At 39.0% G+C, this 14,446-nt stretch overlaps 1 protein-coding gene and 1 long non-coding RNA gene across 4 annotated transcripts in view; one reads left to right on the plus strand and one right to left on the minus strand.

The window, feature by feature from the left end:
- Window positions 1-5,596: 5,596 nt before the first annotated feature.
- LOC106948707 (cAMP-specific 3',5'-cyclic phosphodiesterase 4C-like) overlaps window positions 5,597-14,446 on the minus strand; it is a 28,303-nt gene continuing 19,453 nt past the window's right edge. For 2 of the 3 annotated variants that reach the window (XM_015034547.1, XM_015034546.1), the window contains 6 exons: window positions 14,047-14,145; window positions 13,771-13,935; window positions 12,785-13,141; window positions 11,017-11,139; window positions 10,714-10,896; window positions 5,597-7,436 (listed from right to left, as the gene is read on the minus strand). In XM_015034547.1, the coding sequence (XP_014890033.1) occupies window positions 6,660-7,436; window positions 10,714-10,896; window positions 11,017-11,139; window positions 12,785-13,141; window positions 13,771-13,935; window positions 14,047-14,145 (1,704 nt within the window). In that variant the 3' untranslated portion in view covers window positions 5,597-6,659. The remainder of the gene's footprint in view (window positions 7,437-10,713; window positions 10,897-11,016; window positions 11,140-12,784; window positions 13,142-13,770; window positions 13,936-14,046; window positions 14,146-14,446) is intronic. The other variant, XM_015034548.1, reaches the window with a different exon arrangement.
- LOC106948709 (uncharacterized) lies at window positions 7,377-7,558 on the plus strand. Its single transcript, XR_001425230.1, has 2 exons — window positions 7,377-7,468; window positions 7,520-7,558. It is a non-coding gene; the product is annotated as an uncharacterized LOC106948709 (long non-coding RNA).

A 14,446-nucleotide genomic window follows, 5' to 3' on the forward strand; every position in this document is an offset into this window, starting at 1 on the left:
ATATATATATATATTTGTTAAAATTGTCACATGTGGAAAAAATCAAGCTCCTCTGGCATTTCCAAGTTCTAACTACAGAAATACACTGCTGAGCCAGAAGCAACCAATCAGAGCCAGGAGGAGGGTCTTAGTTCTGTCAGTCAGGTTTGTGTACGTGATGCTCAGACACTTTCCTTTGCTCTCTGCAATGCTGCAGCTTTTTCCCGAAAGCAGAGCCTATCATGAATGCTAAGGCTAGTTAGCATGAGCACCAATGATGGAGGATAAACAGGGATCCTGTAACAATGAGTTGTTTCTTTGCCATTAGCACATTTAGGAGCGAGTATGAGGACGATTGACACCACCAAGACCCTCCTTTTGACTCTGATTGGTTGTTTTTGACCAGCATTTCTTCAGTAATAATAGCTCAGGGAGGAGGAGCAGCTCAGTCTTTTCACAGATTATCTGTCAGGACATGGTGACAGTTTTAACGAATATAGAAAACAACATTTCTTCTGTAAACATTACATCCTGCATAAATACATGGATAAGATGTCAGCATTTTGAGGGTGACAGTTAACAGGTTAAACATATTTTAAACATAATAACAAAAAAAAAAGCAGTTCAGACATTTTGTAGCTTATTATCTAATCAAGTTGACATTTAAATTTAAATGACCAGGTAATGTGCTTGTTGTTCGGCTGGACATTTTTTTTTTTTTTTTTCATGAGAGCAGCTACAGAGAAGTAATGCTGATGTAAAAATATTACAAGTCCCGTTTCAAGTCTATTGTGTTGTTGTTGTTTTGTTTCCTTTGTGACATGCACAGTTGTTTATGTGTGTGTAGAGAAAGAGGGGATTAGTGGGTGCTGAGGGAGCGAGGACATGGAGATTGCTGACACGACAGAGGAGCATGCCACCGACAACAGGGAAATGACTAATCTGTGTTACATTAACAATTGCAGCCAGGAGAATAAATAAATGATAGCATTAATGTGCAGCAGCATTACAAATGAGCACACGTCCAGGCTCCCCTAAGAGGGCGGGATATTCACAGCTGAGGCACGGCAAACTTCTTCCTTTCATCCCAATCAAGCACCCAACATTTTTTAACAGGTTCTTTAGAGGTGAAGAGACAACCAGTTAGCCAAGCCGATTCCTCCAAATTGCCATAAATTCATTTTTTGTTCATGCTTATTTATTTTGCTTCCACAACTGAGAAAAAACGTTTATCTCCTCCGCAGCTCTGTCTCGTCTCTTAACCCCCAACAATTAGGCTACACTGAGCTTTCCATTTGTCTGTTTGGCCTAAAAGCAAATCAGTTTGTTTTCAGTGGACGACCACTTGAAACAGTAGCTGCATTTCTGTCATCAAATGGGTTTAAATCTTTGTCGACATTCTGCTAATGTTTAAAAAAAAAGACAACACAATTTCGCAATTGCCTTGTTTCCATTAAATGAAAATCATACGTGAATGATTCATGTGATGAGTGATTAAAAATCACAGCATTGACGGATGTCAACAGTTACATGAGATATATTCATAACTCAGCCATGGAGTTATGAATATATCTCATGCTCATCATCTATCAGAGAGCAGCTATGCATGCGCCGTTTTGGGAAAATTGTATTCGGCCATTTTACAGAAGAGCTTTGGATTCAACACGTTGGAATGACACACAACTCTTTATGAAGTGTGTGATGCTGAGAGAGCTCTGGTGGAGCCGGCTGAAGATTGTCTGAAAACCATCATCCTGTCGTTTTCTTCGTCTTTTCCACCGGTAGCATCATCCAGCTGTTGTGACTTGTGTGATGTGAAAAATTGTGTTTCCATTGCAGATTTGCAAAAATACATATTTTCATACAAGCGCAAAAACTTTTTGTCAAAACATTTTTTTTTATCAAGCAAATTTATTTTTTATAATTTCAATTTGTGCAATTCTATGGTTAATCGAAACACAGCTACTGCATGTTAATGTGTGCAAATCTTTCAATGTCTACAGATGCAATTCCGACTTTTAGGCTCACGATTCGATTCAGAAACGATTTTTAATTCAGAAATTATTTTCGATTAAGAGACCGATTTTTCTATTCATTCAAGAGATTCTGTTTAAATTATATGACTGGCAAGAGGAAAAGACAGTCTTGGCAAATTTTAGAACATTCCTTTGAAACAATCTGCGACAGTCTGGCGACCTGTCCAGGGTGACCCCGCCTCTCACCCGGAACGTTAGCTGGAGATCGGCACCAGCAACCCTCCTGACCCCACTAAGGGACAAAAGTGAACAGAAAATGGATGGATGGATGAAACAATTCTGTAAGGTATTGTATCAAATTTCATCTGTTTATATTTAAACAAATATAGGTTTGTCCATAAAATGTTGTAACTTAAATTACCACTATTAGGTTAGCTTAGCTGACTGGCTTTCCGAAATAACAAAAAATATTTAAAATGTCAGGTTATTCAAAATGTCAGGTGAGATGGGTTTCTATAACATGATATGCCATAAACTCCTGAATAGGTGAGGCAAAGAAATACGAACTAAAATGTATTTTTAATTTGATTTTTGAGCATTCTGAATCGGTTCCGAACTGCCAGGACGAGGAATTGCGATTCTCTACAGGACCTAGTTTTTTTCGCACCTTTACCATGCCGGACATGTCACCACCAGCTTTTTGCTTGTGTGTTAATCTCACGCCTGATTAACAGAGCAATAACACAGCTGTCTGGGCATGTTAGGAAACTGTGGGCTTCCGTGTTATGCTGCAGCTGAACGTGTGACTGTACCTTCACGTGAATGACAACCAGGAAAATGTTTACTGAACCCCTGAACTGTTGCATTATGATCAGACAGTTTCTGTGTTTTACATCTCCTCCCACCCCATGGCTCCGCTTCAGTTTGTTCGCTCAGGAAAGGTTGATTGCTGCGGTGCCCACTGGTTGGATCAGGAACCAATGGACACGCTCACCTGACAGCTGCTTATTGCATGCTTTCTTCTTAAAAGGGTAATTCTGGATTTTTGAAGTGGGGCTGTCTGAAGTCTCCTCTGCTGTCAGCCTGGAACTGCACAGACTGATATTACACAACTAAATGCTGTTTAAATGCTGAAATTAAAAACTATTAATAGTCATTTTAATTAACAGTTTAGTTAACAATGTCTCTTGCATTGAAACACAAATCCTCACCCACGACTCAGCTCCTTCAGACTAGCGGCAGCAGCAATTTAGCAAACACCTGGTGGAATTGCACATTTGCAATGCTGGTAAAAATGTTGTTAAAGGGTTAACAGAGGAGCCATGTTGTGATGACTTCCTGAAGGTGGAGTTTCAGAAAGAGCTGACGTTTTTTAAGGGGAGTTTTAAGGGGAGAAATTATGAAGTCAAATTTCTTTCATGTCATATTATATGTAGTATTTTTCTTATATAACAACTGAAGGTAACATAGTTATAGTTATGTGCTATAAATGGCACTGTGTGACTGTAAAACATAATTTAAACCCCTTTAAAGGATTTCTCAAACATGCATGAAAGAATCAAAGCAACACTCCAGGTATTTTGATGAGGGAATAACATTATGACATGATATAAAGCTAAAAAGCTTGACTTTACTTAATACTTAATATTCAGCCCCTCTGGGTTTCTCCATAACATCTCGTCTTCTTGTCTCTGTCCCCTGTAACCTCTGTGTTGTAGTGTTCGTTTTGCTTTGCTGCAATAATATCACATAACACATAAAGGTTGTGGTGATCTGTAGATCTGTGTTTCAGAAACTGCCCAGCAGTAACGCAACATATCATAATAATCAGATAGATATTAGTTCTATCTATAAAGCAACAGCACCTCCATGTGGTAGTCTTATATGTTGCAACACATTTTGGATAATGTTGCCACAAGTTAGTAGTATGACACAAGACTGAACGTGCTTCTGGTTTTTAGATTGGAGTTTAAATTAAATGGCACTTAGCTCATGAAAACGTTTGCAATATCAAAGTGATGAAATATTAGTTTGAGAGTCTATCTGCAAGAAAATGTCTTTAAGTAAAATCATGCATCAAACACTGGAGGTCATATTTGCATTCATATAAAATACACCCATTCTGCAAGAACAAAAATGCATTTTTCTGAAATCATAGTTTTAGTATGGCTTTAGTTCTTCCTCTTGTTCTTATCACCTTAAGTAAAGGAACAGATTTCTCTGTTCTTGCGGTGTGTGAATGACATCAGGCTGAACAAATAACAGGTTGGATTGGCGTGAAATAAATAGCATAACAATGAGCTCAGCTCATTTTCTTGTATTTTCTTCTTGATAATAATAATAATAATAATAATAATAATAATAATAATAATAATAATGATAATAATAATGACAATACAATAATATTACTAACTTAAATTATTCTTGTTATCAAATAATTGGAATTATACATATATAAAAAAGCAGAAAATCTTAGACTTGTTGCTTTAAAATGGAAACAAGAACAATAATGTGATGTGTCACTTTTATGTCTTTTTCTTTTAGTGTGCAACTCATATGTTAACAACAAAAGACTAAAACTCTTATCAAAAGTATCACAGAATATTTGCAAAACATTGTCAAATTGTACATAGTTCCTGCACAAAATACCACAGTAAGTCAGTCGTTGTGGGTAATAAAATGAACGCATCATAAAATCACAGAAAATACAAAAAAAATAATAATAATTCAACAACTAACAGCAATAATTAATGGCAAAAAGCAAAATAAAAAGCATAAAACTTAATATAATAGTTAGTTTTTAGAACTTAAATAAATGATTCACATTTTATGTTTTATCTGCACACATATGCTGATGTGTTACCTCGTCTAATATTAATACTTAATATTCAGCCCCTCTGGGTTTCTCCATAACCCAGAGGGGCTGGGCTAAAGGAGTTCTGATCCACAGTTCCCACGGTTGCTATACAGTGCAGGTACGACCAGTGACAGCAGATGGCGCTGTTTCATTCCCAATATAGTGGGATTTAATAAAGGCGTATTTTATCCAGCTTCAGCTCCAGTGGAATTTAACAGGGGATGGCTATATCCAAATTTTTAAAACGTTGATATAGTTTTATAACCTAACTCTCCTTTAACCATCCCCTCAACTTTTTTCATGATGCTGTTTGTCTAACAAACCTTTGAGGCTTTCCCACAAAAGCTGGGTTTTTATGGAAATGGTTTTGTAGTTTTTATGGAGAAATGAGGACTCCATTTATTAATTAGGTGATCAATTGGTTGTGTTGTAATGAGTTTTGTTTAGGAGTATCAGAGTACACAAATGCACTCCCCTTTTTCAGATTTTTCTTTTAAAAAATCAAACTAAACAGCTCCATCATTTTATTTTCCTCCCTTTCCTCTTCTATGTGCTTCTACGTCTATCATAAAATTGAAATAAAATACATTGAAGATTCTGGTTTCAATGTGACAAAAATGTGTAAAAGTCAAAGCGGTAGAAATACTCTTCAATGAACAAGACGCTAAACCAGCAAATGAGTTAATCATATTTAATATATGACATCAGCAGATTAAAATACATGTTTATTATGTACATATATGCAACAAGGGTGTTTGATAAAGTGCCAAAAACATTTTTTTTCTTTTTTTTTTTTTTTTTTACAAAAAACAAAAACATACATTTGTGGAAGACCATCACACCTGTTGGCCTGGTCCCACGGATTCATTGCTTCGTGATCAGTAGCCGCCCTCTCCAGAGGCTGCGTTGCTCAGTGCTGGTTGTGGGACGTTTTGGCACAACTCAGGTGACAATGTCACAATGGCATAAACACTCGGTGCGATTATTTAGTTGTAATCTCCACACGACTGAACATCGACGACATACAACACACCAGCCTCGTAGGTTTTCCACTGTGACAAGAACAGTCTGGGGTCAGAAAACCAGCTTCGTTGCTGGAAGTGAGGAGCTCTGGCTGATTCTGTGTGTGAAACAATCTGCTCACAGGTTGGAAAACGGGTTCATATTCAATAAAAGATGGCAAGTTACACCTTCCTGGTGGCGTTTTTTAAATCTCTTTTCTGAATTTATTTTACACAACGGCGTATTAGATCTACAATGGCCCTAATATGGCATTGTAATTTTAAGATTTGCTTTTGAGTTATTATGGTCTATGTGTGTATGTGTGTGTGTTATGGTCCTCATCAATAAGACATTAGACGGTGACCAAGAAACAACGCGTGACAGTCTATAACAACCGAGAAACAGGCACACGCTTATTTGCATGTACATTATTTCAGCATATATTTTTTTCCTTTAATTTATTCCCAAGAGCTACAAAACGGTTGATTAAACCTCCCCCAACCCCTAACCCTCAGTCTTGTTACTAATAAGTCCCCATTTATCCCAAACGGCAGTAATAGATGCACCGACAGGATTGGAAGACCCCAGTTTCTGCCACTACCTGATGATCCGCTTCCTGCAATGACTAGGCTGTTTAGAAAAATCCAAAGAGTTTCCTCGTCTCTGACGCTTCACCGGTGGTGTAAAATATTGCTCTAAAGAAAAGTCCAATCTGACTTTCAGAAAGTAAAGCGGTTAGAGCGCGTTCTCTGGAAAGACGGACACGTTTCGGCTCTTTTTCGCGGTCGCTCTGGGATCCTGATTATCTCCCCTTTGGCAGTTTTCCTCATTTATACTTTCTTCGGCTAACTCTCCTCTTCCTTTTGTTCATCATCTTCCTCACCCTCCTGAGGTGCTTCTTCTTCCTCTTCTGCATTGTCCTCTGCCTCCTCGTCTTTACTGTCCATTTCTGTCCCGTCCTCTTTACCGTCTTCTGTGCTGCCTTCAGCTTCATTCTCCTCTATCTCCTCCTCTACTTCTGCATTCTCTTCCTCCTCTTGGTTTTCATCTACTTCGGCTTCCTCAACTTCAACCTCATCCTTGGTCACCTCTTCCTCATCATCCTCGTCTTTCTCATCCTCTTCTTTTATTTCTTCATCTTGTTCACCGTTGACTTCTTCCCATCCTTGCTCCTCTTGAACTTCTTCTAGCTCCTCTTCGGCTTCCTCCCCTTCATTTCCGTCAGTGCGTTCCTCCTCTTCCTCCTGTATTCCGTTCTGTTCGCCATTGTGGCTCTCCTCATCCTCTTCGTCAGCATCAGCCTGCTTCTGATCCTCCTCTTCAGTGTCTTCTTGCGTTCTCTCCATGTCGCTGTCATCACACGTGGCTTTCTGGCTGTTCCTGCCGCTCCTTAGGTACATGTTGTTGTGATTGTTGTGCTCCAGCTCCTCGAGTGTGAGTTCAAACTGGAAGCGGTCATGCTGGAGATGTCTGTCAGGGGGAGGTGAAGGCGACTGGGGCATGGTGTTGAGGTACCAGTCTCTGTTCTCCTCTAAGGTGTCCAGGATCTCCTGGGCGTCCGGGTGCACCAGGTCGGCCCAAGTCTCCCACAGAGGGTGAACAATGTAGTCAATGAAGCCAACCTTGAAAGGAGAGAACAGCAAGGGGAAAAAATGTTTACCCACTTGAAGACATGCAAGGAAAGTAGTGCTAATTGTGGAAAAAGTACATCTTTATTTCTGTGTGTAGAGTTCACATTGATTAAGAAAATTGTTAGCATTTTGCTGACAAGACACAATGCATGCGATGTCGCTCCCTCTCCGTTCATGTCCTGTGGATCTTGAACGATGAGGAGACAGTTGCTTGCCCTTCTCCAGCCAAAAGGCTGACAAAATTCGTGCATGTGAAATTTCGAGCTGGTGAACATAGACGTACGCACACATATGGAACGCCGCCAGCGTCATATTGGTGTGAACATTTCACGTCACTCTGATGTGTATGCAACATGCAAACAACATGTAAAGTACATGATGTATACCCATCCGATAGGAATCAAAAATGTCAAACGTTATCAACGGGTAAACGTGTGAAGTACATGTTGGCAGTTCATAAACAAAGCGTGAAATACGTGCTGTTAACACATATTTTGCACATTGTTTACACATTAATGATGCCTGACATGCATAAGCCTATTGGTTGTGTAAACATCACGTATTTTCGCTTTGTTTGCACGTTGTATGCACGTCAAAGTAGTGAAATGTTCACACATATGAGGCCTGAGGCTTGAGGCCTGGGGCGTTCCTTATGCGTTCCCAACACAGGAACTTTCCTTATGCGTTCCTGTGTAGTGATCCCTGCCTGTAGAAGGGATCACTACTACAGGCAGAAAGCTGAACCCTTTATGAACTCAACAGACAGGTAGCAATTCGAGGTGAACACAACACATGGGATGCATTAGCAACGGAAGTTGGACATTTTTCAACTTCCTTGTGTTGCGTCGATAGCCCACGTTTCTACGTCTACAAGTATGAATTTCGTCAGTCGCTTGGCTAGAGGAGGGAAGGGATTATCACCTCATTGTGCAAGTTCCACATTCAGGAAATGAATGAAGAACGCTGCCTATAGACACACAAGGCCATAGCACAACATTCTTGCAATATGATTATAAAAGTGAGGTTAAATGTTCATGTTTGTCTCTGAAAGTTCAGATAAAGTTTTGATATCAAAGCCAGCAGACATTTAAGCTAAATTTAGCCAGTTGGTAGAGTTGAAGTCTCTTTCCAGAGTCCTCTTATGCTTGAAAAGCTTTGACTTATATTAAGAATGTCAAAATGTTTCACAGTAAATGATTAAATGTACCCAAAGGATGCTAAATAATGCATATGCATTCTGCTACAAACAGGATCCTTGAGGGAACTTTTGACTGCATTTAGTTTTAGCAATACTAATGCTAATACTTCCTCCCCTGACATACGGACAGTTGTGTCAGGACTTTTGTGCAAATACTGCAAGAATTTCTGACAGGTCCATTCTAAAACAGTGAAATGTTTTGATCAAAACCATTCAAGTCTTTTACATGTATGTGTTAGGAGTCTGGGGTGTTTGTATTGTGTGGAGGTTTCTTCCTAACTTTCAGATTTCCACCAGAGGGCGCAATAGGACTAAGGCTGGCTTTACTAGAGGGTGGAGATGGGCAGGTGTTTTTTCCACACACCTGCAAACAGTCAAGCCGAGCTCCCAGTGTTGACGAACTCACAGACTGAGTGCGAAACCTCGTAGTAAATCAAGCCTTACGTGTAAAACAAGTGTTACCCCGTTTCTCTACTTTAGAGTCAAAAATCAGAATGTACCTTATTGCTCCCCAAGGGGAAATTGCTTATTTGCTGACAAGCTACTCCCATCCAGTGCTAAATATTAGCAAATAAATGTAACAATAGAAATATAAAATGTATAACATGAGTGTGACATTACAACTAATTTAAATATGACCTAAATATAAAATTAATTAAATAAATTGAAATATGAACAAATATGTACATGGAAATATGTGACTATAAATCTATAAGCCGAGTCCAGAGTAAACTCGGGGGTGTCATGTATTTTCCAGGGACATAGAACAATTTCATAGAATAATTGAGAAACTGTTACCATCTGACTGTGTGTTTGATGAGGGACTGATGCTCAGAATATTATCCCCCCTTTAAGAGTTTTCTAAGCATAATGTCACATCCTGAGTTCCTTCAAAATTATTTAAGTTTATGTTCTGAAGTCAAATGGCAGCAAAGAATATAGACATGGACTATGACCATGCACAGATACAGAAGAGAGATAAATGTTCACATAAACACAGAGTCAATAGGGCTAAATGCAAAGACCCCCCCTCCCCCCCGTGTTTCTAAAGAATTTACACTTGTAAATCTTATACTTCACACTGCTTTGATCTAGTACATAAAAACCCACTGAAACAAATTGAGCTATGTAGTTATTACATAAAAAGCAGAAACAAGTTTAAGTTGCAGGAAAGTTGCACAAACTACTGGCTGCTTTAAATAAAAAAGCAACGTGATTCTCCACAATGACCAACATGGCAACAGTGATCAAAGCTGTTAGCATGTTATTCTCTTTAGCATATTGCTAAAGAAAACATGGCATGTCTGATGTTTCTGTAAGATGTGAGAGGAGAGCTGCTGCCTCCTACTGGTACAAAGCAGCAAGATTCAAGCAAAGCTTAATGTGCAAAAGGTGCTGGAATCAGAAGCCTTCACATCAGACAAATCTGGCAACACATTCCAGTGAGGAAGTTCAAATTGAGAGGAAACGCCCTGAGTGGCAACTGATGAAACTATGGTAGGTCACATGTGGTGGAAGTGATCTACTGATACTGACACTTGTCAGTATCAGTAGATAATGCATCTGATAGAATATTCAATAGTCGATTCATAGAATATTCACTGAAGCATTCTGGGAGATGTAGGCAGAGGAAAGACTGTAGCTGCTCTACCTCTTATGGCAAGCTAAGCAAGGTTGGTGGCATCAACTACCTCACTCTACAGTTACCTAGCAACAACCTGTTGAATTGTTCATGTTTTGCCTCATAACTGCTTCAGAATAAAAAAACAGTGGAGAGAAAACTGTGGCTAAAACAGGAACAGTCTTACCACCAGTTTGGCTGCATTTCAAATACTTAAAACAAAAAAAAAAGATCAATAATTATCGATATCCACAAGGTTTTCCACCATCTTAGTAGCAAATGTAGAGCATGACTCAGATTAAAATTCTAAGATGCTCACATGAACAATCTCACCATCAACCAAAGGATTTCAGATTATCTCTTCTGTTAAGCCCAGAAGAGACTGAAGGAGAATTTTTAGAGTGAGCTGATCATTGTTAGCGCTAGCATTAGCCCAGGTGAAGTTTTACCTGACTCTTCTCCACAGAGGCAGTGTGTTTGTCGCACATGGCGCTGATCTCCATCCCCCTCTCTCGTTCTTTGTCGCCCTGTCGGAAGAACTCCTCCATAATCCTCTCCGTCCACTGCCTGTATAACGGTAGCGGTTTTGTTGGGTTGCTCAGGTCGGCACAGTGGACCATGTTCTTCAGCACCTGCAAGAAAAAAAAAACAAAAATAAAACATTGAAGGTACTTCAAGGACTGATACAGACAAAGGTTAAAGGCATTTCAGGCATCAAAATGGGCAAAAAGAACATTTTCATGCCACCTTACCTGTATCCTCTCTGTGTAGTGATCTAGCAGCAAAACACCTGAACTCGTCACCTTCTTGGTTTCCACCATGGTCTTCAGATCAGCCAGCAGAGTCATGTGTTTAGACATGTCTGTGGCCAACACCTGCACACCGACACACTCATTTACATCTTACTATTCTTTTCATGTTTTGGTTGTTTGTGTCTGACTTCCTAGTCTAGCCCTTGTTCATTAAGAGTCGCTGTTTAGGACATAAAGGATTAAAAACGTCCAATTAGTACTAATTAAGATTACTGTCAGAAGTCCAATGCGATCAATAATCTTCCTTTTTGAAAAATGCTCCTAATTATTGGAATTAGTTGGAAATAATTTGAATGAACAATCTCCTAAACTTCAGATAACTGAAATTCACAAGAATGTAAGTTATTAAATAAACTTTTTTCTTTTTTGTTAAAAGCCCTCCACAAATCTATATTTATTACAGAATTACTAACTTAACTTCGATTTAAATTCATGTCCAAAAAAATATTTTATTGTAAGTTTAAACCTTTTAAAGCTAAAGTATGTAACTTTTTAAAAAATATTTTTTATATAAATATTTTTTAGAACCGTCATCATGTGTAATATGAGACAGATAATCTTTGAAAAGAACAAGCTCCTCCATGTCCTCCCTGTGCTACTATTGGAGTCCAAGGAAATGCGCTGGTTCCAGTCAAAACCAACCAATCATAGCAAGAAGGAAGGTCTTGGCGCTGTCAATCAACTTTGTGTACACGCTGCTAAATGTGCTAAAGGAGGAGAAACAACTTAAACTCCAAGAAAACTGTTTATCCGCAGTCATTGGTGGCCATGCTAACTAGCTTTAGTGTTTGTGGCAGGCTATGTTGTAGTGAATCAGCTTTAGTGTAGCAGAGAGCAAGCGGAAGGATGTGAGCAGCGCATATGTGACGGTGACTGATGGCGCTAAGACCCTCCTCCTGGCTCTGCTTGGTTGGTTCTGATGGCGCAGCGGATTTGTTCAGATGACAGCAGAGACATTTTTTCACAGATTATCTGTCATATAATAAAATAGTTTTTTACATGTTTGTTAAAATTATCTATATGAAAGATACATACTGTAGCTTTAAGCAGATTTAATCTAGAATCAATGTATTGTTAGGTCTGTCACAATAACTAACTTTGCTGGACGATAAACTGTCCTGAAAATGATTGCAATAAATGATAATTGTTTTGAGACCATTTTCAAGCAATATTTTGATAACGGCATAATAATACAAGTTCGCCGTCTCAAAGATCAACAGACTTTAATTTTTCCCAAGACACTCCACACTGGAACTGGAAAACATTTTAAACATCCAAAATAAAATCTGACAACCAAAAATAATAAATGAAATGGAAATAAAACCACGCACAACCAAAACCAGAATTAAAGTGGATTAAGAAGTCTCAGTAAGAAATATTGCCCTTCAAAAAATATCAATCATCCAAATGGAAATGATCAAGCTCATTTTAATTTACCATGCAATTAGATGATTAATTGCTTACAGGGACAGGCTTGTTTATATATAGTACTTCACACAATCTAATTTAAACAAAGTGGCATCATCAAAGAGTTCATCTCCCACGTAGATGACATAGAGCAGCGTGAAACTTAAACACAGAAAACCAACACATGTAACCCGAAAGCGTCCAAAGACAAGTTGGATTCCTGCAGCATTGTAAGGACAGACAGAGACAGTGTTTGTGTTGCTGGGTGTGTGTTGGGTGTGGTTTTTGCTGAGGCTCTGACCATATCGATGACGAGTTTGCGCAGGCTCTGCCGCTGCCTCTTGGTGAGGTTCTGGAAAATGTCGCAGTTCTCCAGATGCAGGAGCTTGAAGCCCACAGCCAGGTGGTGGTTCTCCAGGACCGACTCGTCGTTGTACATCAGCGCCAACTCTGAGTCTGATTCAGAAGAGGAGGGGGAGGGGGACGTGAACGGCAACGGGACAAAATATGAGGCACTTATTGAGGCACTTATTGATGCACGTGCTGTGGTGCGCTCACTGGTGTTGATGAGGAACTGGTTGGAAACTCCGGGGTGGTCTACATCGTGGATAGCTGCAGCAAACAGAGCGGCGAGGATCTCCAGGTCGGTGAAGACGGCCTGGTGGGATAAAGAAAGAGAAGACAACAGAATGAGCTTCACTAGCTGCGTTTTCAATTCACTTAATGAAAATACACCAATTTAAAAAAAAAAAAACCTCACTTTTTGGATAAAAAGTTTCAACTACAGATGAAAATTGAATCCATAAAAATAGTTTTGGGTTTTTCGTTATAATTTAGTTTTATTTTGTTGCTGTTTTTGTTTATTTAAGGTAGTTTTTGTACATTTTTGGTAGTTTTTTATCAGTTATTACTGGTAAAATACTGCTTAGATTTAGTTTAGTTTTTAGAACTATGGTAGTAGTTTTTTTCATACTTTGGTTAAATTTAGTTGCAGAATTCTAAAAGGTCAAAGTATTGTATTGTGATTATGCATCTTCAACAGAAGATTCCCTTTTCAAAAAATCTATGTAATTATTGTTGAACAACAACTGATTCTGCTGTTCATATTTTGCAAACTAGCATAAGAGCCGGTAAGTGGACAATGGAGTGACGTAATTTGCCGACAGCTGACGTAAACTGTTTGTGTGTCGGGGGGCAAAAAAACTCCATGGTACATCAGTTCAAAAGGCTAATAAATAGGTTAATAAACTGAGCAAATTTCAAATCGGTTTGGGCCGATGGACCTACATCCAGAGCAGGCGTGGAGAGGAGCACATGTGTGGACTGGGCGACATCTGCAGCATGGAGGCTGTTGTGGTAAGCTACGTTTCCATGGTAATGGTCCTCTAGGGTCATCACGTAAGTGACAAAAGTGTCAACGGGCATTCGAAATGTCTTCAGGAGCTCACGTTCCTGGAGAGGTAAGCAAAGAAGAAGATAGAGCCTCGAAAATAAAATAAATAAAAGAAAAACTATGTTTTAAAAATCACAAGGAGGAATTTAGGAGATTCTGTTGCTCTTTACCTGAAAGATGGCGTACATGATGCAGCTGAGCGGCCTGTTATTGGAGAACTCTGCTACTTTGAATATGTTAAAACTCCACTTGTTTAGATCCTCCAGTTCCTGTTCGAAACATGACAAAGGCACAAAAAATGATTTCATCATCTGAACTTAAAACTCAAAAAATAAATAAGTAAAGAATGTAGTGTCACACCACAGACGGTTTTAGAAGTTCTGATTTTTCAGACCAGATATGTGTGAACTTGAATCCTATGATGTCTGTGCAATAAAGTGACCCAGACACCAGTGTCTTTTAAAGCGGGATCAACAGGGGGCACTGAGAGGGCCTCAGGAATTTGGAGGGAAGATGAGAAAATTCATCTAAATTTTTTTATCTTAAGCTTTTCATTATCTATCTATATAT

The sequence above is a fragment of the Poecilia latipinna genome, unplaced genomic scaffold (genome assembly GCF_001443285.1).
Source record: "Poecilia latipinna isolate Pla-1442-1.1 unplaced genomic scaffold, P_latipinna-1.0 Scaffold303, whole genome shotgun sequence".
NCBI lineage: Eukaryota > Metazoa > Chordata > Actinopteri > Cyprinodontiformes > Poeciliidae > Poecilia > Poecilia latipinna.